At 40.7% G+C, this 27049-nt stretch overlaps 1 protein-coding gene across 1 annotated transcript; it reads left to right on the top strand.

Annotated features, from left to right (window-relative positions):
- Positions 1-1264: 1264 nt before the first annotated feature.
- SLC23A2 (solute carrier family 23 member 2) lies at positions 1265-26849 on the top strand (the record flags this gene model as incomplete). Its single annotated transcript, XM_079547484.1, has 15 exons — positions 1265-1396; positions 1983-2081; positions 7080-7196; positions 8375-8532; positions 13297-13385; positions 14381-14451; positions 15617-15798; positions 18676-18796; positions 19465-19621; positions 20953-21100; positions 21982-22087; positions 24793-24922; positions 25061-25198; positions 25913-26012; positions 26621-26849. The coding sequence occupies 15 exons, from the start codon at positions 1265-1267 to the stop codon at positions 26847-26849; spliced, it is 1977 nt and encodes a 658-aa protein (XP_079403610.1).
- Between the last annotated feature and the right edge of the window lie 200 nt (positions 26850-27049).

The following is a 27049-nucleotide window of genomic DNA, read 5'->3' as shown; positions in this document are numbered from 1 at the left end:
TTCAATGTCCATTAGTTGCATTTCCACCTCCAGCAATTAGGTTGGAAACGTCATTAACTTGCTTTTAAAGTAATGCCAATGTGCAGTGGGGTTTTGCTGCTTGAATGTGTTCCTGTTTTTGCAGAAAATTTCACTCGTTAAGGTTTTGAAGAGCATTTTCAGGTTCTGTCATGTACTTCTGTCTGTAGCTTAGGTTGTTTCATCCACAGCTGCCTGCAACTACGCTTAATTTGTTTGTAGCTCGGTAACCACAGGTTGCAGAACTTGGTTTGCTTTAGGAGTGTTTGATGCTTTCCCACAGAAAGTGTAGGTTCACATGTGTTGATTTGTGCTCCTTAGTCTTGGAAAAGGCAAAAGTGTGGATGGCCAAGGACTGGCAGGTTTCTTTTAAGGAGCAAATGTGGGGAAACTAGGCTGTAGTGACCCATCTGGTAAAACAAAAGGACTGGTAAGCTGTATGATCTTTCCTGCTTCTGTGCCAAAACAGCAGCGATGCCAATTAAAATGCAGGCTCAGTTTTGCCCTGAAGCAGTTGCTTTGACATCATCAGGCAGTTCACTTTGAAAGTCCCTCGAGAAACTGGGATAATTTGGGGGTAATAGGCTCAGTGCTTCACTGTCATTCTAATCTCAGCTTCCTGGATGCTCTGTATTTGAAGATGTTATTCTAAAAAGAAGAATTTAGTTACTCAGAAGCGAAGTTATGATTAGGTCCACAAGTTGAAATCCTTTGAAGGAGTGGAGTATTGTTTGCAATGGGTGTAGAACAGCAGGCTGTTTGGCATCTGCATTGCTGAAGTACAGGCTTGCTTTGTTCCCCAAAACCCGTTTAGAAATGACTGTGCAGTAGAAACAAAGCCGGAATTTCAATATGCTGCCAATAATTGAAGACCACAAGTAAAGGATGAGAGAATAATCACAGTGGTCCCATCCTGGAAAGAACTTAAAATACCATCAGCCTTATTTTTAAGTGATGTCTACTCATTATCAAATCAAGAGAAGGAATGCTGAGTGTTTGTGAGTCATGAGCACGAAAAGGAACCATGTCTGCAGGGCTTGTGTTTGTGCATTTAACTTAGATAACTGAGGGGAAAATATAAATCCTGTCTTTAATTCCAGGTGCTAACGGTACTTAAAGTAAACAACCTGAGTATCCCAGCTGGTTTGCTGAAGACATCTGTGATTCCTGGAGCTGCTGTTGTCTAAATAAGAACCTGTCCTGGTAGTACCTGGCTTCAACCCAGAAGCATTCTCTTGGGTCCTGTATGCAAGTCCATGACATACTGGAAACGATGGGGATTGGTAAGAATACCACGTCGAAATCAGTGGAGGCGGGAGGCTCAGCAGAAGGCAAATATGAGGATGAATCCAAACATCCCACCTTTTTCACTCTGCCTGTAAGTAACATGTTCAGAACTCCATTCTCGAGCTCAGTGTGACTCAGTCGGGCTTTGTTCTAATTGTGTCCCATGAAACCTGACCATCCGTAAGTAGTTAGTAAAAACTCTTTTCCCACTTGTTTCTGTTTATATGTAAACATGGCCAATTATGTTGTCTATAGTTATTTCCTGTGTGTGCTCCAAAGAAAGTCGTGCAATTCCCCAGGCAGTTTGTGATTAGAACAGTTGATGGTAATACTGCAAAACACACCAGCCCCCATGAGGAGTATACCCTATGTTCTTTGCCTGAGAGTAGCAGGCAGCAGTAAAGAAACAGCTGCTGATCACCTTTTACTTAATTAGATTTTCATTACGTCCTTCATGTCTAGGCTTCAAAGTGCTCTGTGTGATGCCTTTCAAATGTGTGTGTTCCTAGACATGCTGTTAGAGAAATAACTGCTTCTCATGTGTGTTACCTTTTCTGACAAAATGTCAAAGGCACTTGTTAAGTGCAAGCCAGGGGGGAGATGGCTGATGTGAGCTGCTGTTGCAGAGAAAATGTTTATTTTAGCACTTCTTTGTTTTGCTCTGTTTTATTTTTAAGGTTGTGATTAATGGTGGAGCAACATCGAGTGGTGATCAGGATACAGAAGACACAGAGTTGATGGCCATCTATACTACAGAAAACGGCATAGCAGAAAAGGTATTTGGTTGTTTCCTTTTATACAAGAACTCATTCTTGCTTGTTTAGTGCTATTATTTGCTTACAGTAGTTTTCCTTGGCTGTGAGATTTTCTTTCTCTAATAGAATTTGCTGATTTGCAGATCCAGATGGGGTCTGGGGGAGTTTTGACCTCGTGATTCTTCTGGTCACACGTTTCAGTTGCAGAAGTTGGAGGATGACTCAGCAGGCGCTAGGAGCAGTTGATGTGCTGTGACCTGCCGCCTGATTTCATCATAGGCAGCTTTTGCATCTCTTCGTTTCCATTGGCCTTTTCATGAGATTTCCCTGCTAAGATCCTTTTCTTTTGTTCTTCAGTTCTTAATTTTTCCAGTGTTTAGTCAAACTAGCGGTGTTGAGCACCCTTGAAAGTGGGATCTTTTCCAGTTTCTTCTGAGCTCCAACCTAATAGACTTAATTTTTCTAATTGTTCTTGTAAGTTGGGAACTTCTTCTTATTTTGTGACAGCTTTTATGAGTGAAGATCGGGTCATTCATAAAGACCCTTGAAGATTTTTACCTTAGGACAACTGTGTTTGTCTTTTTCCTATTTGGAGACCAGTTTGATTGTGCCTTTTCAGCTTTCTTCTTCCATTCTATTGCTTTTCAATCCTGTTTAATAATCTTGCAAACAGAGACAGTATGAATCATCTGAACTTTTGTTTAGAGGAAGAAGATTACAGGAAATAAGAGAAGCACTTTTTTCTCAAGTGTTCATTATCTAATTGGCTCTGTGGTTAAGCATTATTTCAGAGAAGCCTCAGTTTGGCAGTTTTTTTTTTTTTAATGTCTACATTGAAACAAGGAAAAACTCCTTTGGGTCCTTAAAAGTGCATCGTGACGTTTGCTTATATGAACCTTAGCTGCTTCTAGGTCAAGGATGATCTTACGTAGTATAGTTAGTTTTCGAACTCAGACATCAAAGTTCACTTCAGAGCATACCCTGGGCAGGTAATTGTGATGCAAGTCTTGTGTTACATTTTGGAAGAATGTATGAATGCTGCAGCGTGCATTGTGTGCGCTGTGTCTACACGTGTTTTGTATGCAGAAATTTGTCTCACACATTTCTGGCACCATCTCGATCGTGCTGACATTATAATGCTTCTTGACAGCTCTTCCCTTTTTCCTTGCAGTTCTTCAGCTTTCTCTTGGTCCTTCCTAGTTTTATACTTCATAACACGAGTCTTCATAACTTCATCTTGCATGATTATTTTTATTGATTTTTTTTTTTTTTTCCCTGTTTGTTTCTATGTCATTTCCCAACACTTTTGCTCTGCCTTTCAGTCTCATTCTTTTTCCTGTACATAACTATTCTGTGTTTGCTTTTTTTCCAATTTGTGTTGTCCCACTTGTGGGCAGTTAAAAATTTAAAAAATGAATTAATCTCTGATGAATATCTCATTCACAAAGGTGCAGCTTATTCGTGGAAGTTCCCTAAAGCATAATATTATGGCACACTTGGCAAGCACCAGCATGTAGTCAGTATGTGGAACCAGCAGGCGCATGCTTGAGATAATAAATGGCCAGTGACTACCCAGTGACTTATCACCTGGGTAGCCACACCTTGCTCTAATGGTTTGGCCTTGATGTCTCTTATGCCCACTCCCTTTAACTATTACCACTGAAGTTCTGAGCAAGTTGAAAGCTTCCTTGTTCAAAGCAGAGTAAATCTGGATTTTGGAAGAGAGGAGCAGTATCCTGAATGCTGTCTGTGCCCTCACTTTGCTGTTTGGGAAGGACACTGCTATAATATTTCTTCTTCAAAGTGAGAAAAATTCAGTTGTAGGGGATCTATGAAGTCATCAATGACGGCTGAGTGTTGCGGGGCTGAGCAAAAGTTAAAGCATACTATTGAGGGGATTGACCAAATGCTTCTTGAACACAAGAACGGGGCATCAGCTGCCTCTGAGAAGCCTGTTCCAGTGTTTGGAGCACCCTCACAGTAAGGGAATCTTTCTTCATCTCTATTTTGAACGTACCCTGATGCAGACTTGTGCTGTTCCCATAGGCTTTTCTGATTACCAGGGAGAAGAAGCTGGCACCTCCTCATTTCCCTTCCTTGGGATGTTGTAGAGAGCAATGAGATCATCTCTGTGACTTGTAAACTAGGCAACCACTCATCACAGAACATGCCCTCTGATCCTTTTATCAGTTCATTGCTCTCCTCTGGACGCGTTCAGGGACTTAACATCCTTTCTGTATTGTGGAGTGCAGAACTGACACAATACTCAAGGTGAGACTGCACCCATCAGCAGGAGAATCATCTCCTTGGACCAGTTGGCCATGCTGTGTTTAATTCTCTGTTTGTAGATGACTCTAAAGTTGGCTAACTCCAATCAGCAGGGATATTCCCAGGCTCCCAGCATCTTTGGTAAATTGTTCAGAGTGATCATGAGGTGTAACACCTGCTATTTCCTTCAGCACTCTGGAGTGGATCCTGTCAGACCCCATGGACTTCAGACCATGGAGCTGATTAAAATGATTTCCTTACAGTTTTGGTGACCATGAATATAAAGTTGCTGAGAGTCTCAGTAATGATCCTCCTGCTTGCAGGACTGGCAGCCCGAGCTCTGTCATTGATATTAAAAAACTGAGACGTTACATTCTTCTGCCTTTTCCTCATCTTCACTTGTTGGGTGAATGGCTTCACTAGTCCTAAATCCAGTGTTTTTCCATAGAGCTTTCCTTGCTATTGATATACTTGAAGCCTTTTCTGTTGTCTGACAGCACAATGACCACTGTCAACTCGAACTTGGCTTTTCTTGTTTTCTTCCTGCAGGTGCAAACTGCAGCTCTGTAATCACTCCTTGAAACCTGACCTTGTTTCCAGGGATCACATATCTTTTATTTTTTGCCCTTGTTCCAGGAGGAGTTCCCTTTTAAGCCAGGCTGATCTTCTGCCCTGCTTGCGTAACGTGGAGCGCAGTGGGATTGCCTGCTCCTGAGCTTTTAAAGATGGTTATTGAAAATCAACCAGCTCGCATGGATTCCCGGGATACTCTGCTAAAATGCTTTTGTTAGAAGAGCAAGAAAGTTGGCTCTCAAGAGCTTAAAGTTGTTGCCAATTGTCAGTATGTCTGGAGAGCTTTATGCAGACCAGTTGGCTTGTTTCTAAGCCAAGTGCCCGCTGAACCTTTTCTTCTTTGCAGACAAACGTAGGCATAAATGTAATAAGCTTACATTTATGTAATTTTACTTGCAATTATACACACATAAAAATACATGTTTGTGCATGTGTACATGTATTTATTAGGGAATGCTTCGCCGTGCTGCTTTATAATGACAGAAGTGTATCACAGGATGTTCTCCGGGTGAATCTGACATTTGTCTGACTTTTATCAGCTTCCAAATCTTCTTTCTGCATGTCTTTGTGGCTCAGCCTCTTTGTGCTGTACCTTGGATTTATGCAAACTTAGGTTGACATGGGATATATACGTTTTCCGAAGTTCCTGTAAGAGAAGAGATGTGCACAGGTTTACAGCTGCTCTGTGCTCTCCCTTCAGTATGAGATGAAGCTCTGAAACTCTACTTCATAACTTTTTTTTATTATAATTTTTTAGAGAACTCAGTCAAGGGAGCAGTCTTTCACTTTTTGGCCAATGAAAAATGACATTGATGCTGCATGCTGGTAAATTAACAGTTGTACTTATTGGTTTTTTCAAGAGCTACACCTTTAATCTTGGTGAGCAGAATGCCTGGTGCTGAAGGCAGTTTAAGTCTTTTGAAATCAGTGTTTTTCTATTTCATATTCTATTGTAATAACCGTAGTCTTTCCTTAGCAATGTGATTGTTTATGCTCTCTGAATTTGAACTGGTGTTATTACCCAGTGCTAGATAAAAAGGAAATGCTGTAGGTCCATTTGGCTTCCCTGACCTTGCAGGTGATAAACAAAGAGGAGATTATCTAAGAGTGATCTGTGTATGTGTTGTGATTTCGGAGAAGCAAAGGCCGTATGAAGCGAAGTCACAGGTCTGGCAAAAGCGCTGGCCTGTTGGGTAAGGCTGCTTCACGTGAGATCAAGTGCAAGTGTGGATGAGGTCAGAACAGTAGTTACATAATGTCATTTTTGGATAGCTGAGCTGAAATGATGAAAACTGATACTTCCTTCTACTTTTGTTGTTGGTTCTTAATGCTCTGAAGTGTTTGCATTTTGATTCTCAGGAATTGGAAAGCAGAGAGTTATAAACAATTCCACTTAGTTGTAAGGAAGAAATGGTTGTGCTGAATCTTGTTTTAGTGGAATATATGTGGGGATTTTAGAGCCTGGGTAGGTCTGATGAGTGTTCTGTTAGTGGTGTATGAGGGCCCGTGGAAGGCCCCAGTGTGGTCTCACTTAAATTCCTGTAGGTTTGCATACAAATGGACCATGTATGTATTCAGTTACAACAATTAGGATTTTTTCATGTATGAAACATGAGGAACATGATTGTGGGATGGGGAAAAGAAAGCTATGTTATGGCTAAAAAATGGTTAACCAAGATTCAAACTGGGTAAGAGTTAAGCTGGGAAGCAGCTTACAGGCTACACAGATGAGGAGCTTCCTTGCCTGTGATTTAGGCCTCTTATGCAAAGGTGGCTGTTTGACTTTGCAGATAGCCATTGTTGATTCTTTTTCTTAGTTCCAATTCCTCATTTTTCTTTCTTTTTTTTTTTTTAACATACAGTATTCTGAGACACTGTGTGGCTGCCAGGTTGGTTGTACCATAAATGAACTGTTGTGGTAGTGTAAGTAAACAGGAAATGGTTTATACACGTGATTTGTTCAGTGCAATTTCTGTAGCCAGAACTGTAGATGAGCCCATCATCGAAGGTAGAAGGTTTCTGAAAATGCAGCGTACAGATGTTGCTTGGGATTATTACACCAGACTTGCAGCATTTGGGAATTGCCTGATAGTTCAAATTCAGATTACTCCTATGTAATATTAACCTGTGTTGTGTTTTGTGTCCTCCTCCACCTTTCTACCCTCCCCCATTTGATAGAGTTCTTTGGCAGAGACACTGGACAGCACTGGCAGTTTAGATGCTCAGAGAACTGATATGATTTACACTATTGAGGATGTTCCTCCGTGGTATCTCTGCATATTTTTGGGGTTACAGGTATGTTTCAAAGCAGCCATTCTTTTTTCCTCTGGCATTTTTTTTATCACTTTCTGTGTATGTGATAATTGATTCTTCCCACACTCTCACACATTTGAAAAGCTGTTAAGATAGCTGCTTCTGAAGTTGATCACACAGTAAGTTTACTATGTTAATAATGACCTCTATTATTGCTGGCTTAGTTATTAGTGAGGTTCACTTAAATATTTATTATTCTAAGCTATTGTTAGGTAGGAGGTAAGATAGCAAACGAAGTGTGAAGCTTCAGAAACTGACACTTCATACCTCTAGAATTAATGATGATGGGCGATAATTGCTTACTGCTGAAACCTTGAATATTAACCTGATACTGTAGTAGTTTCTGTTCTACAAACTTGATAGCACCATCCTGCAGTAATTACCTGCAGACTTAGTAATAAGCAGGGTGGGCAAATTCTGTCGCTGCTCTTGGATAGAATGTGAGTGCATCTTGCAGATGTGATTGTAGTGGTGAGCTGGACCGTACTTCTGGCCCAGCCACTCACTTATGTGAAGAACAGCTCTTCTCATCTCGCTTCCTTCTTGAATGGTAATAAAATCTATCCCACAGGAATGCTGAGAATTTGTTAATATCTGTAAAGTATGTTGAGATCTCCAAACAACTACATTCCAAGGCATCTTTCTTACTTCTGCCTTTCCTTTGAGGGCAGGCAGTTCTGTAAGGATTATTGTTGAATATGGTGACACCTATTTGTTTGCTTAACATATTTAGATTGGGAAGGAATTAATGAGTACCTATTTTCTGATACTTGGGAGCTTATTTGCATCCTAGTCTGTACGTGCTTTAAATTCATTTGTAAGCTATTGGTTTTTCACATGGTTGAAAATGAATGAAGTTGACTGTCTGCTTTTCCGAGTTGAAAGCTGTTTTCAGCAGTTAACTAAGTACTTCCTCATCAAGAACTGTAGCCGTGCAGCCATGTAAATAAATTAGTGGTCATTAGCAATGGGCTAGTGGTAGCTTAATGTGGAAGCAAGTACTTGAAGAAATGCTTTAGAACCAAGAAATGAGTCATTTGATAGATAATGCAAAAGCAAAAATATCTGGTGGAAAAGAAAAAAACGGTCATAGACTAAAAATAAAAATAAAAAAAATAAAAAGTCTGATGTATTAACACATATTTTGTTGTTGTTCACAGCACTATTTAACATGTTTCAGTGGAACTATAGCAGTTCCCTTTTTGCTAGCTGATGCCATGTGTGTCGGATTTGACCAGTGGGCCACCAGCCAGTTGATTGGGACCATTTTCTTCTGTGTGGGCATCACTACATTGTTACAAACAACTTTTGGATGCAGGTGAGGTTTGGGACTTGTTTCCAGGTGTGGAGATGGTGACTGTAAGATTTTCCAGGATGTAGGTAGAGATCCAAGAAGCAGGCTGTTTTCCAAAGGAGAAACACTAAATATGAGATGACTGTCCCCTGTTCGTGAACTGCTTATTAAAATCTTTGGAAAACTTACCCTAATTAAAGACGGATCTGAAATCAGAAAATATATCTCATGGGTAAGAAAATCCAGCATGTGGAAAAGGAGGAGAAAAGAGAAATCTTTGAGAACAGAAGGTAGAAGTGTTTTTGAGGAGAAGGAAAAATTCACACACCTTTGTGAAGAAGAATTAATTCTGATGTTTTCATTGGGTTCTTTAACGTTTTCCACACGTTTGGAAAGATTTGTCTTAGAAACAGAATCTTTGGGTGGAAAAGTTATCTCAGTGGGGTGCAGAAGTAAAGTCTGTTGTATATTGAGATCAGTTCTTATCCAATGCTTTTTCAAGTATTTCAGCTTTTCTAATGTAATCTCCACTGATGTTTTAGTTTGAGAAGATACATTGCTTACATACTTTCTTGTCTTTTGACTTTGAAAAGGAATCTTTGCTTTGTTTTTATTACATTTTGTTAAATGTAGAAAATCTGTATTTTTTTAATGGAGAGCTCGGTATAATTGAAGCTGTTGAAAGAGAACAGTTTCTTTCCCCAGTGAATTTTCTTTATGTCAAGACTCATGTTTTCTGCCTATTGGCTCTGTGTGCTTACAAGTTAGCTCGCTTTAGCTGTAATCATAAATTCTCGAGTACCACATCTGAAAGGAAGCAGAGGACCAGTGTTCAGTGCCTTTTGATGCTCTGAACCTGATCGACCTTGCTCATATTAGGGATGTTTTTTCCCACTCCAGTTTGTGCTTTATGTAGGAAATGAAGAGATCATTGACCTAATTAGGAGATAAGGTCTTCTGTTTTTCATCTTTGAGTGTCTGCTTCCAGGGCTTATTGAAGTTGAAAATCTCTGTATTTTCTGGACAAATGCAGAGTGGTGATTGGATATTAATGCAAAAGGGAGCTTGGTTCTCCTGTGCACCTAATGGGTTTCTTCTTCTGCCTCAAATTTATCAGAATAACCTTACTTTTTGTATTTCCAGAGACCAATATGTCTTCACGGATCTCAAGCTTGTCATCTTTCTTTTTTTTCCCTAACTAATCTTGGGCTCCATGTCTTTATGACTTGCTATAGAAAGATTTGTGGCTCTTTCAAAAATAGGTGTGGTCCCATCAGTTTGAAATGCTCTGTTTCTCCTGTGTAATCCAGTGTTTGCCTTCTGTGGTTTTCCTTTTCAGTGCCCTTTTCACTTGCCCTGCGAAAGATGTATTTATAAACTGAAGAGGTAATTGTGTTTGGGTCTTCTATTTAAGAAGAAAATTCCAGTGGCTGAACGTTTTGTAATGATTTAACATGGGATTCTGGTTTTATATAAGGGTGGGGCTGAGATAAAGCAGCAACGTTCACTAAATGAGATTTTCAAATATTTATTGGCACGCATCTCGGTTGTATAGTATTTCAGCAAATAAAGCCAGCATGGTTTCAGAAGGACAGATTCTGTGGTTTGAAGGTTCATTTGGCTCCATTATGAAGGAGAGTTGTGGTCAGTCTGGTACCCATACTAGTTTTTAGGAATTCGAGCTATTTATTGGATTTCCTAACAAGCCAAAAGATTTTGCAAGGATTCAGATTCAGAGCAGTTAACATGACTGAAACAATCCCATGCAGCTTTAATATCTAAACATTCTAGGCTTATTGCTGTGCCCATCACTGCATTGTCTAAGCATTCCTACGTCTGTGTGAAATGTTGATACAATGAAGGAGCTTCCAAATGACTTCAGCTTCATAAATAGCTCCATCTTCACAAGTGCTGCTGCCAGAATTGAGCAACTCAGCGATATAGCCATGATATTCCAATGGCAGGCTGGTGGTACTTAGCTAGTGATGAATGCCTGGATTAGCAATGGGAAGGCTATTTCATAAAGCACGTTCCAAACTACAGCTGTCTCTCCAGAAAGATACTAATTGTGGCTGGCTGACTTTGGGTAATGTTTTTAAAAAAAATGATGGAGGGAGATAGAAACTGTTATTTTCCGCTTAGACAAAAGCACAGCATTTTGAGCTCACTGACTCTTCTCGTAAATGGTTTTGGATTAACCATCTTTCGTGATGGTTGAGCAGATAGCTTAGCAGGACTTGCTAAGACCGTATTATGCAATATGTAATTTTATCCAGGTGAATAGTCTGGGTCTACAAAGAGGATTTGGGTAGAGAAAAAATACCAGCGTGTTTTTAAAAGCACCAGATAGCCCCAGTTTTGACAAAACAGCTGAAGTTAAGAATAGACTGGCTACAGATGAGGGAAGAATCTGTGCAATGTGAATATCTGGGTGAAGAATGGGCTCGCTGGCCAGGCTCAGAGTCATGGTGATGAATGGAGGTAATCCAGTGGGTGGTTGGTCAGCGGTGGTGTTCCCCGTGATTTGTTTCTGGGGCTCAGTCTAATTAATTTTTTATCAGTAATCTGGATGAAGGGATCATCAGGTTTGTGGACCATACCAAGCTGGGTGTGACTGTTGATCTGCTTGAGGATAGGAAGGTTCTGCAGAAGGTTCCCAATGGGCCAGATCAGTGGGCTGTGTCTGTTTGTAGGGCATTCAAGAGGCCCCGTTCTGGGCTCCTGTGTTTGAAAAAGGCCAGGAACTACTGGAAAGAATCCAGCAGAGGGCTCCAAAGCTGACTAAGGGCCTGAAGCACCTCTGTTACGAGGAAAGGTTGAGAGACCTGGGACTGTTTAGCTTGGAGGAGACCGAGAGGATCTTATCAACATTTACAGATATCTAAAGGGTGTGAGTATCAAGAGGGTGGGAGCAGGCTCCCCACAGCTATCTGGAAAAGGAGGTTGTGGAGGGATGGATGTTGGTCTGATTTCTCAAGTGACAAGTGGTAGCGCACAAGGAAGTGGTCTCAGTTTGTGATGGAGGAGGGCTGGACTGGATGTCAGGAAGAATTTCTTCACAAAAGGATGGTCAGGCATTGGAGCAGGCTGCGTGGGGAAGTGGTGGAGTTGCCATCCCTGCGGCTGTTTGGGACGTGGCATTAAGAAATGTGGTTTGGTGGTGGGACTCATTAGGTAAAGTTGGGGATTGGATGTGATGTTGCAAGCTTAATTATTTTAATATTGTGTGGTTTTATTATCTTTAAAAGGATAATTCTCAGTCTGAATGCCCACAGCAATTTGTGTCCTGTAAGTGTGCCACTCGTGAAGGTTGTGCAAGGTTTCTGGAGGGCGTTTTATGTCATAGAAAACTCACAATCCAGACTTGTCTCAGTGTGACTGACTTCACCACTGGTGAATGTTCTTGCAAAGTGCGTTTACAAAATCATTATGCAGGGACAGAGTACTGTGTAGGTGGGACAGAGGAGTAACAGCTTGTTAAGAGGTATTACATGTTATGCCATGGGCACCAGCTTGCTCAGTTTGCCCAACGAACCTTGAAAAATGAGGTGAATCATTCACTCATAGCCACTACTGTTTCTTCCCCAAAGCTTTGATTTTTGCTAGAGAAAGGTAAAAGGGAGCTGCGTGCAGGTCAGTGGTCCTCAAGTGGCTCATGTGTTTCATAAGGAGTGACTTTCAGACTCAGCTCTGGAAGTTGCAGCAGATAGGTCGACTTGTTAGATTGCTCGTGGCTCGAACTCTTCTCTGTAATAAGTAGTCGTCTGTTCTGACTTCCTGCCTGTCAACTTTTACAACTGCTGTTAGTAACGTGTTTCTGTTTTGAACTTTCCTCTGTTAAGCAAGTTTTTTTTTTTTTCCTTGTACCTTTTTGATCTTAATCGGAATCTGCTACAGTCAGTTCTTTTTCTTTTACTAAGACTTGTACTGGCATCAAGGCACTTGACTGTGGCTGTAAAACAGCCATAAATGCAGTTCAGTTCCTAGTGCTGCATGTGCAGCTGTTTCACGTGTTATGTTTGAGACCTGCTGTTAAAGAGTTACAGTCCATTGGTATTTATAGAACAGGTCAAAGTGCATCTTCTCTGTAGTTAAGTAACATCCGAATATTTGTGATGTTGTGCATGCTACCGTACATTCAATAAATACATAGTTGGTGCTGGTGGATGCTCTTCAGATATTAAACCTTTTGGGAAGTGTAAACACCACTGCTAAGAATGTCATCTTGAAATTCTTGCAACATTTGTATTTATTGTTAGTAGCCACCTGGTACATCTAATCAGCACTTAGCAACCTAATTGCTGTTTACACATGTACTTAAAGATGAATCTGTAAATGACTCCATTTCAAGTCATGCAGTGGGAAGGTACTGAGTACGCAGACTGCTTACCTCTATCAGAAGGCTCTTTAATGTGGTGAGACTGTGAAAGCTGAATGTTCAGCACCCTGGCTGGTGCTTACATCACAGCATGCATCCTCATCCTTGTTGTGATACTGAGTCAAAAACTTAAGGCAACGTCTGGTACCTGCAGTCAGCATCCAGTAATTATCTGCTACAGGCATCTTGTTGACTTCACATACGTAGCATCTTTTGTTAGGACTTTCTTTTGGTGATGTCTTAGCATTTCTATGTTCTTTTTAATAAGAAATTCTCATATTTCACATTTGTGGCAGCCATCTGATACAGGATGGTTTTGAGGATGAATAAGCACCTAAGTGCAATTGATACCTTGATACAGTACCATGACATGCAGTAGCATTAGCATCTCTTCTTTCACTTTCCACCAGGTTACCCTTGTTCCAGGCGAGTGCTTTTGCATTCTTAGCACCTGCTCGAGCAATACTCTCCCTGGAGAAGTGGAAATGTAATAATACAGGTAATTGTCATTTATGCTTGTTCTCATTTAAGTGGCAAGTGACCCAGATGTCATATAGAGCAACTGCTGAACCTTTTGATATGGAAACTGCAAGTAATGAGCAGGGGATATAGAAAATGAACTCCTTTCACAAGGTTAAAACCTTGCTTTAGAAGATTTCTAAAAGTGCCCCCGTGGATTTCTGGCTTTCATTCCTTTATGTCCATGTCTAATCTACTTGTTTTATAAGTGAGTTAAATGGAAGATGCAAAATTTAAGAGAGCCATTAAGGCCTTGTTAGAAAACTTCTGTTTGTTAGGGTTAACATCCAGTTGTAATTTCTGCTTTGATCACACGTATAAATCCTTTGATATTGAGAAGATTAAGCTACTGGGAAAGAGCACGTGGGTTTCAGTGCTTACCGAGGCATACTGTGGTGCATGTCAGCTCCCACACCTGTGTCAGATACTTCCAGATGACAGAACGTGCCACAATCCTGGCATACCTGGTTGAGAGAAAATGCTGTCCAACAGATAACATTTGATTGCCAAAGCAATTTTTCCACTGCTTGAGCTTTTCAGAAAGAACCTTTGCTGCATCTTGCTCCTTTTAACCTCCAGATATTGTCAGATGGGGCTCTTACCCGGGGGTCAGTTCATTGTTCAGGGAGCGACCTAAATCGGCTAACAACAAACATTGGGGTGCTTCCTTGATTCCCAGCAATTGAGTAATTCCCCATTCATTTGCTTATTTGAGTGGGAAAAATCTTTAAAAAAACCTTTATTTATGAAAATGACAATTATTTTTTCTACTTCAGTACACTGGGTAAAATTAGTGGGTTAGCTCTTGGGAAATGTTTACACGTTATTACAAGATTTATAGTATTGCAGAATTTTTTTAAAATCTAAATCAAAGTTCTTTTGTTAAGCTGTGTCAAAGGGAAATTGGTTTGTTAAATGATGGCAAACAAACAGAGGAATAAATACCTGTGTTTTGTCTTTTCTTCTTTTGGTAAGATATAACAGTTACAAATGGAACAACAGAACTGCTTCACACTGAGCACATCTGGTATCCCAGAATACGAGAGGTAATGTAGGAGTAGCCTTTTGCAGTTAATCTGTCCGATTTCAATTAAGTTTCTCATTTAACCATCTGTGTGTTCTCATCGTTACGTTGCTGGTTTCTTCTTTCACTGCAGTTTCATTGGAATATATCCCTTTACTCATTCTATGGAAGTCTTAATTTTTTTTTCAACTTGTTCATCGCTGTACAGCAAATCTGATGAGTTAGTTGTCACATTCCAAAAGATATGCAGTGAAATGCACAAGTGAGATGAATACTGTTCTTGTAACACTTGCAATTTGCACTCACCAGTAGCAGCTCCACAAACCATGGGCTGCTAGCACACCACTCGCCTGCTCGCTCTGGTCAGTAGGCTGTCCCGTGGAAGGTAAAAGGCAGTTAGCAAATGTGTTCATCCCCAGGGGTTTGAAGTTGGAGACTTCTGATAAGACCTGGATTCTCCCAAAAGATTTGCTGAAGTATATCAAACTCCTTCTCCACTTGAAGCGTTGCAGTCTGAACCTCACTGTTCACTGCAGAGCCCACAGTGAGGGTTGTGCCCAGGCATCCCACTACAGTGGTAGATAGCATAGTCCAAATCAAGGCGTGTGTCATGGAATTTATCTCCCATCCCGTTGCTTTGGGCTGCAAACTTTTTCTTAATTAAAAACAACCCCTCTCTCTTCCCCATGTTCAAACCATAGCTACATCCTGCCAAGAGCCCTGCAGCCAAGAGGGCTGACAGTCTCCTGAGACCACAACGCTGCTCTATACCAGCTTCTAAGGAGCACTTGTGAACAATGCAGCATACACTGCCCCTAGGAGCTAGGAGCATCACCTCCGTGGCGCCACCAACCCTTGCCGGCTCGATCTGAGAGCTTAAAGGTTAGCCTGGAACTCAGGTCTCCTGTCTGACAGTGTGATGTGCTATCCACACAACTACCAGACTGGCCCACTGGTCTGTTGTGTAATAGTTTTGTGGAGAAAAACCATAAGTGTTATGCTTAAGCAATAAGTCACTTAAACCTAATGAGCTGTTTTATGACAAAAAAAAAAAAAAAAAAGCTGAGTTCTTCTATGTCACTGAATTCTTTGAACTGCAGTTTGTAATCCAGAGCAGAAAAAGAAATGTTTTGGTTTCGCTTTTAAGATGCAAGTAAACTGTCTCTTTCCCTTTCTTGTGTGTTCAGATCCAAGGTGCTATTATCATGTCCTCACTGATAGAAGTGGTGATTGGTTTGCTTGGCCTTCCTGGTGCCCTGCTGCGATACATTGGACCTCTGACCATCACACCAACTGTTGCTCTCATCGGCCTCTCTGGTTTCCAAGCAGCTGGAGAAAGAGCAGGCAAACACTGGGGTATCGCTATGTTGTAAGTACTCAGGGTGTTTCTGATGTAGACCAGTGAGTCCCAGCTGGTAAGTCATCACAGAGGTGTTCTGGAGTGCCAGTGAGAAACCTGAGTCTGCCTGGCTGCCAGAGGTAGCGTGGCAGTGCTCCCAGCTTGGAGAAGCAGAACATGCAGGAGTCTAGGTGGGATCAGCAAGCAATTAGGGAACAAAAACCACAGCAACTCATGAGAGGAGGAAGGAGAGAAGGCTGACAGTGAGATGTAGAAGACAGAATGTTGTGAAACGACAGTTTGTCCGGGAGTCGTGGGTCCATTAATTCAGTGCAAACTTAAAAGCAATTCTGCAGAACACCAGAGGGACAAGTGGACAACTTGTATTTCTTTTTTAGTGATGCTTTTGCATGTTTCTTATTTGGCAAAAGCAAGCAAATGGCTTTGGTAGCAGTTGCCCATTTCTGATTTTTGTTATTTAATTTCTGCATATCCCCAGAAAATTTATTTGATGCCAGAATACGTATTTCCATGAATGCCAGTTGCTGAGGAAACAGGTTGGACTTTTAGGATGAATATGGTTTCTTTTTCTACACAGCTGCTCTTTTTTTTTTTTTCCTTGCTATTTCATCCTACCTCTACTTTTTCTATCTTAATTTTCATTCAATGGAAACTCTGAAGTTGCTTCAGTGAGTGCTATTTCAATCTCATGGTGAATTTGGAACTTACCTTATTTCAGAGATAAAATTAAGCAAGAATGTGACAGTATTGGAGGACAGCTGTGGTAGCTTCGGTGTGTCTTGTATTATTCTTTTCTAAATTACAAGAATTGTTTCAGTTACTGAAGTGTAAGTAGGCTGACTGCTGTTCAGCAGGCAGAAATACTTGGTTTCAGGCCATGCTGTGCATATTTCTGGAGGTATGGATGCCAGGGAACAAACAAAATGCGATTAGAAGTACAAAAGGGAATAGCTGGGAGAAATGAGATGAAGCGAAAAGTTTCCTGTGAGATGCTGTTGATAAGCAGCCAAATTGGGATGGAAACCACACTCTAGAGAGCATGAAATTGGCTGGAGCAGCTGAAATATCCGATGTATAGCGACCAGCTTTGAACTGGCTCTGGAAGTGGAAGGAATGACTTGGTGCGATCAGACTGTGATGTGACACATCTGTTAGCACAGTACTTTGACCAAGTAAAGTATTCTGTAAGTGCAGCTTATGATTAAAAGGGCTGTTTAATTCATTATCTCCAATGCTAGCATTATGGATATTTTTGTAATTCTGTTATGTTAAGCAGCTGACACAAAGGAACATTTGTTTTCCTGCAAAACAAATTCTGTGCAAGTTGGGACTGATGTTGTATCAATCACAGACCTTTGAGTTGGACATGGAGACCTGTAATGACAGCTGATATTTTGCAGGTGGAAAAAATAGATCCATTTAGGAACAGGTTTAAATACTGCTCAGTCAATAAGTGTTTCTGGCTTCAGCCATTCAAAATGTGTGCTATAGAGCTGGAAATAACTCCGTGGTCATCTGCTGCCACTCAAAAGTAACTTGATTTCTACAAGATACGGCACTGAAAATGGTCTTGCCTGTTCTGATGGGATAAAATGACTGCATCACTATCTAGCACAACGGGGTAATATTTGTGTAAGAGCTGTTTGCCTTCGTTAGCTGCAGGTGTGATTTGACAGGATTTCCAGACTCCAGAATGATTTTGTTGCCCTTGTTCTGTAGGTCACAGTCTGAAATAATTTAATGATAAAATACAGACCATCTCTAAAAGGGGAAAGTATTCCCTAATTTCTCTGCTTGTGAAGAAAAGTTCAGTTTTCAAGTCTTGTCTCTGTGTCCTGCTTAGACTCATGCCATGCATCCTCCTATCCTCCTCGCTGTCTTAAATAATGCAGCTTTTTTCTTTTTTTTAACAAAAAATGCCTGCTAGCTGTCTGTCCTCAGGGCTGACGTGCTGTTAGGGAGTGGAGCCCATCCTCGTTCTGTAATGGACTTCTGGAGGAATGCCAAAGCATTTCCTGAACGCAAGGGAAAAGGTGTCTTTATCATTTGACTTCAGTCACAGGGAAAGGCTGTAAAGGATGCCCTTGTGATGCAGAGCTCTTTGTTCCTGCAGATTGAGGGAGAAAATGAAGCTCTGTTCTGTTTCATGCAAGCTGAAACTGATCCTGGATAGGAAAGGGAGGGATGCTTAAATTCCATCGTCTTTTCTTCTCCTTAATAAATCTGATGAAAACATAAGCTCAAATTGCAGGAAAGCTTTGCTCCTTCAGACAGCTCGACTCTTTCTGTAGCCTTTTTACAGCAAAATGCTTTTTGGTTACTTCAGAATTGATCAGCTCCTCCTTCCTTTTTATTTTACATTGCTGTGGGTACTTATTTCAGCTGTAGACTTAAATTATTTTTAACATATGGAGGAGCTTAGCAATTTTGACAACAGGGACATGCATAACACTTGAGGCATCTAAAAACTTTAATGAACTAGGGTACTGCTGACCTGCAGTTGACTGGGATCTTGGTTTTTGGGCTCTATTCTGTTACTATTACATTAGTAATATTAGCTAGATTATAATAATATAATAATTATAATAATATTAGCTAGTATTATTAGCTAGAATCACATCATAAATCATACTCTAGTAACATATGCAGCAAACATTGGGGTTCTTAAGAAGTGAATGCAAATGATGTCGCTTGGGATTACGTGGAATAATTATTTAAAACAAATTCTCTCATTTTGTTTTGTCTCGCTCTAAATTTAAATGTATGCTTTTGTTTGAAGTTTGAGCAGCCTGAAAGATTTGTGCTGAGAAGGATTTTTAAAAGACTGGTGCTAATGACATCTCTCTCTTGTCCCATCCTTCTCCTTTTCTTGTTGTTCCTTCTCAGGACTATTTTCCTCGTATTGCTGTTTTCTCAGTATGCCAGAAATGTCAAATTTCCCTTACCCATTTACAAATCAAAAAAAGGATGGACAGCATATAGACTGCAGCTTTTTAAGATGTTCCCTGTAAGTAGCTGAATTCATTCTTCAGAGGCCAAAAGTGACCCTAATGTAATGTTTGGGGACTTTTTTGCTTGATTTTGATTTTTCTTAGTGGTACAGTAGATGGCAGAGGTGAGATAAAAGCTTGAATGTGGTTATGGGAAACTTGATGGCTGATTTGCTCATTGTAGTCTTGCCAGATCCCATTCTGGCATCCATCTCTGATGGAGCAGTGAAGGTGATGGAGGGAAGGGGTAGAGAAGGACGTATTTTTATGCATGTAGTGAAAGCCTAAAGGGAGTCCTGAAAAAAGGGATGACAAGATCATTATCATCTAGCTTTGTGAAAGCAGCACTCTGTTTCCCCATGTGAAAGGCTTCCTTTATTTCTGTTAAAATTGAGACTAATTCACAAGACTAATTCACTAGCTCATGTAAGTGCCCGTTTGGAGACTTTTCCATTTGTTAGCAAGATGGCAGACTTATTCTAAAGCTTCTGTAAGAGCACCTTCATTAGAGGTATAGGATACTCAGCAAATCTATTGCAGGATTTACTGCTTCTTCAGATGTAAAACATCATGTAAGATCACACTCAGTGCCTGTGCAGTAGGTACTCTGCAGCAACTGTTTGCTATGGATGTATATTGGTGATGATAGCTGATCTTTAAACAGCTTCTTTATCTTCCTTTGCAGATAATTTTAGCGATCTTGGTGTCGTGGTTGCTGTGCTTCATCTTCACTGTGACAGATGTCTTTCCCCCCGACAGCTCCAAGTACGGCTTCTATGCTCGCACGGATGCCCGACGAGGAGTGCTCTTAGTGGCTCCGTGGTTCAAGGTCCCTTATCCCTGTAAGTATGTTTGGTTGTAAGGGTGGTTTTCTTTTCATAGCCTGCCAATGTCAGTTTTGCTAGATTTTATCTAGGTAGCTCCTGACTCCTAACGACGTGGATGTGACTGTATATTTAACACAGGGCTTCAGGTAAACGGTTGATTTATCTGTACTTGTCACTGCTGTGGCCAGCTGCAGTTGATGTTACGATAATAAGGGTGGGTTATGACTTCAGTAGCTCCCTACAGGAGTTACTCATTGTTAAAGGAATCACCAGTGTCTGGAGTTTTTCCAACTTAATATGCTTCCCTGCCCCTGAAGGCAACTGTTCTTGAATTAGCACAACTACTGGAAAGCTGTGCACGTAATCTGACTTCCAGAATTGGGCTTATGGGCAAGCTGGCAGATGCCAGTCAATGCTTATGAAAGTGCAGAAGAGTGCATGAAAGTGCAAAATGCTTTATGTGGCACCTTGGTTGATTTATTCTTTTGCCAGCTACATCTAAGACTAAAGCTGTTAAAGGCTTTTTCTTAGGACTTGAGATAGAGCTGTACACTGGTCTGTGCTTGTGCTGCTCAGAAATTAACATAATCGTAACAGAATAGTACTCTTCCAGAATAGAATAATAGAAATTGTTATGAATGCCCATACATCATAATGAAGGATCTGCACTGTGGTTTTTCATATGCTTTGTTTCTGGTTCTTAGGAAAGAACTCATCTAAAGCATTGCTTGCAAGATGTGTAATAAAAGGTTTTGGGGAAAGAAGAGGCAGAAAATTTTTCCACCCTCATTAGACCTTTCTTATTTGTGAAGCCTTCTTCTTTCATGTTTTTGTAACTTAAAAGTTCCTTTTGTTGCGAGAGACTCTGTATTTCAATGAGATAAAAGCATCAAGGCAGTGGCTGTGGAAAACCTGCCAAGCTTTTCTGCAGGCTTAAATTAATCTTACTTTCCCTTGTACAGAAATTTAGAATTGGAAGTTGTTTGTGCAGTGATCATAGCTGGCTGTTGGACGTTGTCTTCGTTTGATAGACTAAACTTGTAACCAAAGACTGAGTTTTCAGAGGAATGATAATAAAGAGGCGTTTGCCTCACTGATCTGAATTGGGTTTTTTTCCCCTATAAGTAGTTCAGATTCCTTCTGAGCAGGAGGAAAGCCCCCAAACACGATCAAAGCAGTCAGTTAGATGGTTATTTCTTTGCTCCTTTAATCTAATTGAACTTGCCAGGCTGTGTGACTGTGAAGGGAGTTTGTTGATTCCATTAGAGAATAATAAGCTGCTGTACGTTTTGAAATCTAAATTGTTTTATGTGGCATGAGAGATTTCAGTTTTGTTTTCTTCACAGTTCAGTGGGGACTGCCAACAATTTCAGCTGCTGGAGTTATAGGAATGCTCAGCGCGGTTGTCGCTAGCATTATTGAATCAATAGGAGATTACTATGCCTGTGCCAGGTTGTCTTGTGCTCCTCCTCCTCCTATTCATGCAATAAACAGGTATGTCAAAAAGAGAAAAAGGAAAAAATGAATATCAATTCTGTTTTCTTATGTCATGTTTTTTTTCCTTGGGGCGAGACAAGATTCTGCTTTGCTGTTATGTGTTAGGCACAAGGGCTGAGGATGTGAAATGAGAGATGGAAGGGCTGAGTCCGACTCTGATTCAAATGTAACATTGGAAACTTACTCCTGTTCCTACTGGGATCTATAGAAATTAAGAAATAATGCAGTTTCACTGGGGAAGGAACTCTAAATCATCTCCCCTAGGAGGACAGGCTGAGAGAGCTGGGGCTGTTCAGCCCAGGGCAGAGGAGGCTCTGGGGAGACCTGAGAGCGAGCAGCATTGCAGAGTTTAAAGGGGGTCTGTAGGAAAGAAGGGGGCAGATTCTTTAACAGAGTCTGTTGTGATAGGAAAAGGGGAAATGGCTGCAAACTAACAGAAGGGAGATTTAGATTGGATATAAGGAAATAGTTGTTTACTATAGTGGTAGTGAGACACTGGCATGGGTTGCCCAGAGGGGTGATGGATGTCCCATCCCTGAAGACATTCAGGGTCAGGCTGGACAGGGCTCTGAGCCATGATCAGCTGTGGCTGTCCCCTTTCATTGCTGGGAAGTTGGACTAAATGACCTTTAAAGGTCCCTTCCAACCAAAACAATTCTATGATTCTGTGAGTTTAATTTCCTCATTTTAGGAACGTGATTATTTGAGGCACAGAAAGTCAGAACACAGGTTGATTTTCCAGCTGTATTGGAAGTTGAAATGTCAATTACAGTAATTCATGTGGGACAGATGCCTTAACGGGCACTGCAGTCATAAAGCACCATCTGAGTGAGTCTATGCTAATACAAGTTTGACAATTTTCTGTTTGTGAATTACAGAGGAATTTTTATTGAGGGTCTCTCCTGTGTTTTGGATGGAGTATTTGGGACAGGGAATGGATCCACTTCTTCCAGCCCTAACATTGGTGTCCTGGGCATCACGAAGGTATGTTAATCAGCCAGTAACTTTGAGTATTATTTTGTCTTCTTGTGGTTGGGTTATGCTATTTTCATATTTTGTAGCTTCACTTTGTGCAGACTAAACTTTATACAGTATTCTGAACTTAAGCATCAGGCAATGTCTAATAGAAATCCATTCTAGAAAAGGATGCTAAGTAATGCTAAGCATTGTAAGTAAACAGGAGTTTAAAAGTGTTCATAATGCAAATGATGCTAAATAGACCAGCCTTTTGAAAACCAGCAAAGTATTCCAGGATTGTAGTGTTCTTGAGTTGAGGCACAGACACTGTAAACTGCATGGAAATTGATATTCTTTTGGATCTCTTAGCCCTGAAAGCGTTGCTACAGGACTGTTTTCAGTGTTTCATTTTGATACAATGAAATATAAGTTGAGATCCTTGGGTCTTGTCTGCATCTGTACTAGGATGTTACATTGACAGAGCTAGAGCAGGAGCTGCAGTCAAGGTAACTTCAAAGTTAAAAGGTCTCTGTTGTGATGTGTTTATAAATCACTGAGCATGATTAAGGGGTTGCATTTTGGGGGGAGTGTCACTCAGCAAGATGCGTAAGCAGTTGAGGAATTCCTTTGTTTGCGTACTGAATGGATGGGTGGTTGAGTGCTGTGCTGAATGGGGGGACCTTGGGCTGCAGATGGATTTGCTTGACACTGTTAATTTAACCTTGTTGAGAAATATCAGCAAAATCAGTAAGAGCAATTCACGTCGTAACTGCGTACATCCTGTTGTGTGCTTGGCTTGGGAGCTATAAATCTACTTCATGCAGGCAAGATGCAGAATGTACGTGCTCCTCTTGACATAACTCATCCCCCAACTTAATCCAATATAGATGATGGATTTATCAGCGGCCATATTTTTTCTTCTACACAAAGGATGGCTCTGTTTGCTTTTGCAATGGAATATAAATACTAATAGCACCATCTGCTGTCTGTACAAGTGCTCCTTTCGGTGGGTGGAAATTTCCTAGAAGATGTTTGCTAGAAAAATCCTTAGAGAAAGGTTTATTTTGTTCTGCTCTTCCTGTTTCTCACTTTGTAGTTCCAAGAATTAACAAATATTTTTTACTGAGGGTGCAGGAATGAGCAGGCATTTTCTCTTGAAACAGAGTTAAGTACAGTGAGGTTTGTTCAGAGAGTATGATGGAAGAGTTGAATGTGCCTTATCTAGAGTGGCACAGCTGGATGGCTGTGCTGCAGTGTTTTGCCCTGTTTTGCTGTCTGAGTATTTGTCCCAAAAAAATCTGAACAGCTTTGCAAATTCAACTTCTATTAGAATCAATCTGTACAACTTAGATATTCTGCTGTTAGTCGTAAAAGGCAATCTTCAGTGCTCATGAGCAAAGTCTAAATAATCATAGTGATCCCACTATACCACTGCAGCTGTTGAAAGGGCCTCTACCTGCCTTGAAATTAGCATTGGTTGCATTTGGAATTTTAAATTCGAGGCTTCAACTGGATGGAAAGGCTGCAGAGTCTTTGAGCTGTACTAGATGAGAGGGTGATTGATTAAAACTCAACTGTTAGGCCAAAATTATAGCTGGCTTATGCCATAATGTCAGTGGTGTGGTTACATCTGTAAGGTGCCATATCCTTACTCACACTTTCCAAAACAGTCTCTTAGCATGTGTACAAGTGCCTTGGAGTAATTGCATAGTTTAAGCTAGGTGCTGACCAAGATGCTTTCAGTTGCTTTCAAATCTCATGTGAAGTTTAATTTATTTGGCTTGTAGAGGTTGATCAATGTCACTGTTGTGGGGATCTTCCTTTTTTCAAAGATCTGGTTATTTCATACAGGAAGGTAGTTTTAGACCAAAGTGTTGGTGCTCATAAGGAAAGGAATATATTTATTTACACATAAATTGGGAAAGCTGCAGGCTAACTTGTATAGGTTTAACTCATTTAGCTCAGACAATGTGATGAACAAATTTCAATTTGTTTGAAACACAGTTTTCTAATAGAAGGTCTGCAGAGAGCTTTGCTAGAAACTGCTGTGCGAGTATAACCATAGTTTTTGTTTTATCTTCTGCTCCTCGTGGATCTCTTAGGCTGTGTAACACTGCTAAAATGTTGAACGTTCAGATTGATCAATTGCAGTTACAACATGGTGCCAGACAGCAACTGCCCTGATGTCTGGATGCTTAAAATAGAAAAGGGAAGGAAGTGCAGACACTTGGTTTGGCGTTAGCACAGCCATCATTTGCAGCTGAATTGCATTCAGTTTTGATCTCAGAGGGATGTTATAAAATCTCTTGATAATCTGTTTAGAAAGGTTGTATCTCCTTCAGGTGAACTGCATGAAAGATGATTAATAGATGTATTACTGTGTGAAAGGGTGGCAATGCATGAGTTCTTTTCACTTGTGTTACTGCTGATCTGTTTATAATCTCTCCTAGTTATGGTCTGCTTACTGTCTGTGTTGTGGATGGGACCATGCCCCGTGGTTATAGGGGCTACAACACTTAACAGATTTTGTTAAAGCTCATTAAAGCAGACTTAAAGTTATGTTAGAACTGGATTGCAGCCATGTTACAGCTGAGTCTGAGGTGTAAAGGCTCTGCAGCCTGCAAAAAATATGTGGAAGTTTGAATGTGAAAATGAATAATAAAATGCAAGGGATGAAGATGGATGAAGTGTAGACTTTGTGCCAGTGTGCTTTCCTTTTTGTTCTCCTGCAGGTTGGAAGCCGCAGGGTTATTCAGTATGGAGCAGCTTTCATGCTTTTGCTTGGGATGGTTGGCAAGTTCAGTGCTCTGTTTGCATCCCTGCCTGACCCCGTGCTTGGTGCCCTCTTCTGCACTCTCTTTGGTAACGTATGTTTTTTGCTCCTCTTCATGTAGTCTACGGCAGCATCTTGTTACACCAGTGCTGCATTTGTGTTGCAATCTTCTTACTGTTTTAAGAAAAAGAAGCCTGAAGAGTGAGACTTGTGCTGTTTTTATCTAGGGATGATTACAGCTGTGGGTCTGTCTAACCTCCAGTTCATAGATCTAAATTCTTCTCGCAACCTGTTTGTGCTTGGATTTTCCATTTTCTTTGGACTTGTCCTTCCCAGCTATCTCAAACAGAATCCACTGGTGACAGGTATGTGTTCCTGTTCAAATTCATGAAGTCCATACTAAGTAAATAAGAAGAAATCCAACTTATTATGGAGGCAGGAAAAGCTATTGGTAAGAAGACAGGTGCGTTCAGAGGAAAATCAATTAGGATGTTGAGATTGGAGCTGAGTGTTTTGGTGGGGTACATCTCAAGTTGTCCTGCTTTTCTGGGTAAGATTGCAGAACAATGCCAGGACACAATTGCCAGCTGGACTGAAAGAGAGATTGCAAAGGTGAACCTGAGTTATGAAAAGTGTCGAAAGAACAGGTGGAAGTACTGAGTTGGACTTGGAAACCAGGAGTTTGTTTTCATTTTCCAGCTTTTCTTGTCACTCTGGATGTGAGTGGAATCTGAATTTTAATGCACTCAGTTTCAGACTGTTGCTTTTGATGGTGAATGTCATGAAAGGAAGGCTCTGTAGAGGGGCACTGAAACTGATTTTGAAAAGGAAAGGTGTTCTTACAGCTGTCAGTTCAGAACTAGATGTAAGAGCATAGCTAACCTTTTTTAGCTTGCATAGAAAAGTACGTCATTCAAGCAAAGAGTTAGATTACAATATTAATGCAGTGCTCTTCAGTGGAAGATTGAGCAAATTCCTCACTGAGCTGAATGTCAGTTTTCCCTTGTAAATCAATAGAATGCGCTTATCTGTGATTAAAGTTCAAGCAAACAATAAATTATTTTTCTTTTCTGTTCTAGGAATAGCAGGCATCGATCAAGTATTGAATGTTCTTCTCACTACAGCCATGTTTGTTGGTGGCTGCGTTGCATTCATTTTGGATAATACCATTCCAGGTCAGTGTGAACTGCAGTTTTACCTGCAGTAGTGACTGCTTCTCTGAATGCTGGTAGCACAGCACCTCAGGGAGGGAGACAGGAGATGAGGAGGTAAACGCTGCTGCTTTTGTTGATGTTTCTGGAGCAGGGTACTTCATTCCTGTATGCCTCTGATTCTTTGATAATGCTTTGATCCCTTTGCAAGCTAAGATTTCCATTTTCTTTAAAAATAGAAAATAGCAAAGAAAAAACCAGGCCAGGAGACACTTAGAATCATAGAATCCTTAGAGTTGGAAGGGACCTTTAAAGTCATCCAGTCCAACTCTCCTGTGATGAGCAGGGACATCCACAGCTGGATCAGAGCCCAGTCCAGAGCCTGCTCCAGACTTCTCCAGAAGACACAGTAAAAATATTTCAGGATTCAGAATATTCCATTTTGAGAGCAAAAATTTGCCTCAACTTCCAGATACGTAATTGTGTTTTCCATATTTTTATTTCCTCTTCGTAGAAGATCCTGCCAGTGCTTTACTGAACGAGGTGCCTGAGTCTTGAGGCTTGTCTTCTTTCTGCTCTTCCTCCTGGTGTGTGTGTATGTGTACCTATTTATTCTACTTCTCTACTTCTAGGAAGCCCTGAAGAAAGGGGAATACGGAAATGGAAGAAAGGGGTTGGTAAAGGAAGCAAGTCATTGGAAGGCATGGAAACGTATGATTTGCCTTTTGGCATGAACTTCATCAAAAAATACAGGTGTTTCAGCTTCCTGCCCATCAGTCCTACCTTCATGGGTTACACGTGGAAAGGCTTCAGGAAAAGCAGTAACTGCAGGAGTTCAGATGAAGACTCAGAAGCTACAGTATAGCCTTAGTTGAAACTATATTATGTAGTTGTAGTAAAAGATGTATTTGCAGTTTCTTGCTGATTAAGAAGCATTAAAATATATGTTTTGTATATCTGCATTTAAATTCTGGAACCAGAGCTGAGACAGATTTAAAAAAAAAAAAGAAAAAAAAAGAGAGAAAAAAAGCTTTCCTGTTGTGGGTGGTGGTAGCCAGATCTAGT

This window comes from Tetrao urogallus (genome assembly GCF_951394365.1).
Source record: "Tetrao urogallus genome assembly, chromosome: 27".
Taxonomy (NCBI): Eukaryota; Metazoa; Chordata; class Aves; order Galliformes; family Phasianidae; genus Tetrao; species Tetrao urogallus.
The sequence above is the reverse complement of the archived record's forward strand: the minus strand, read 5'-3'. Positions and strand labels throughout refer to the sequence as shown.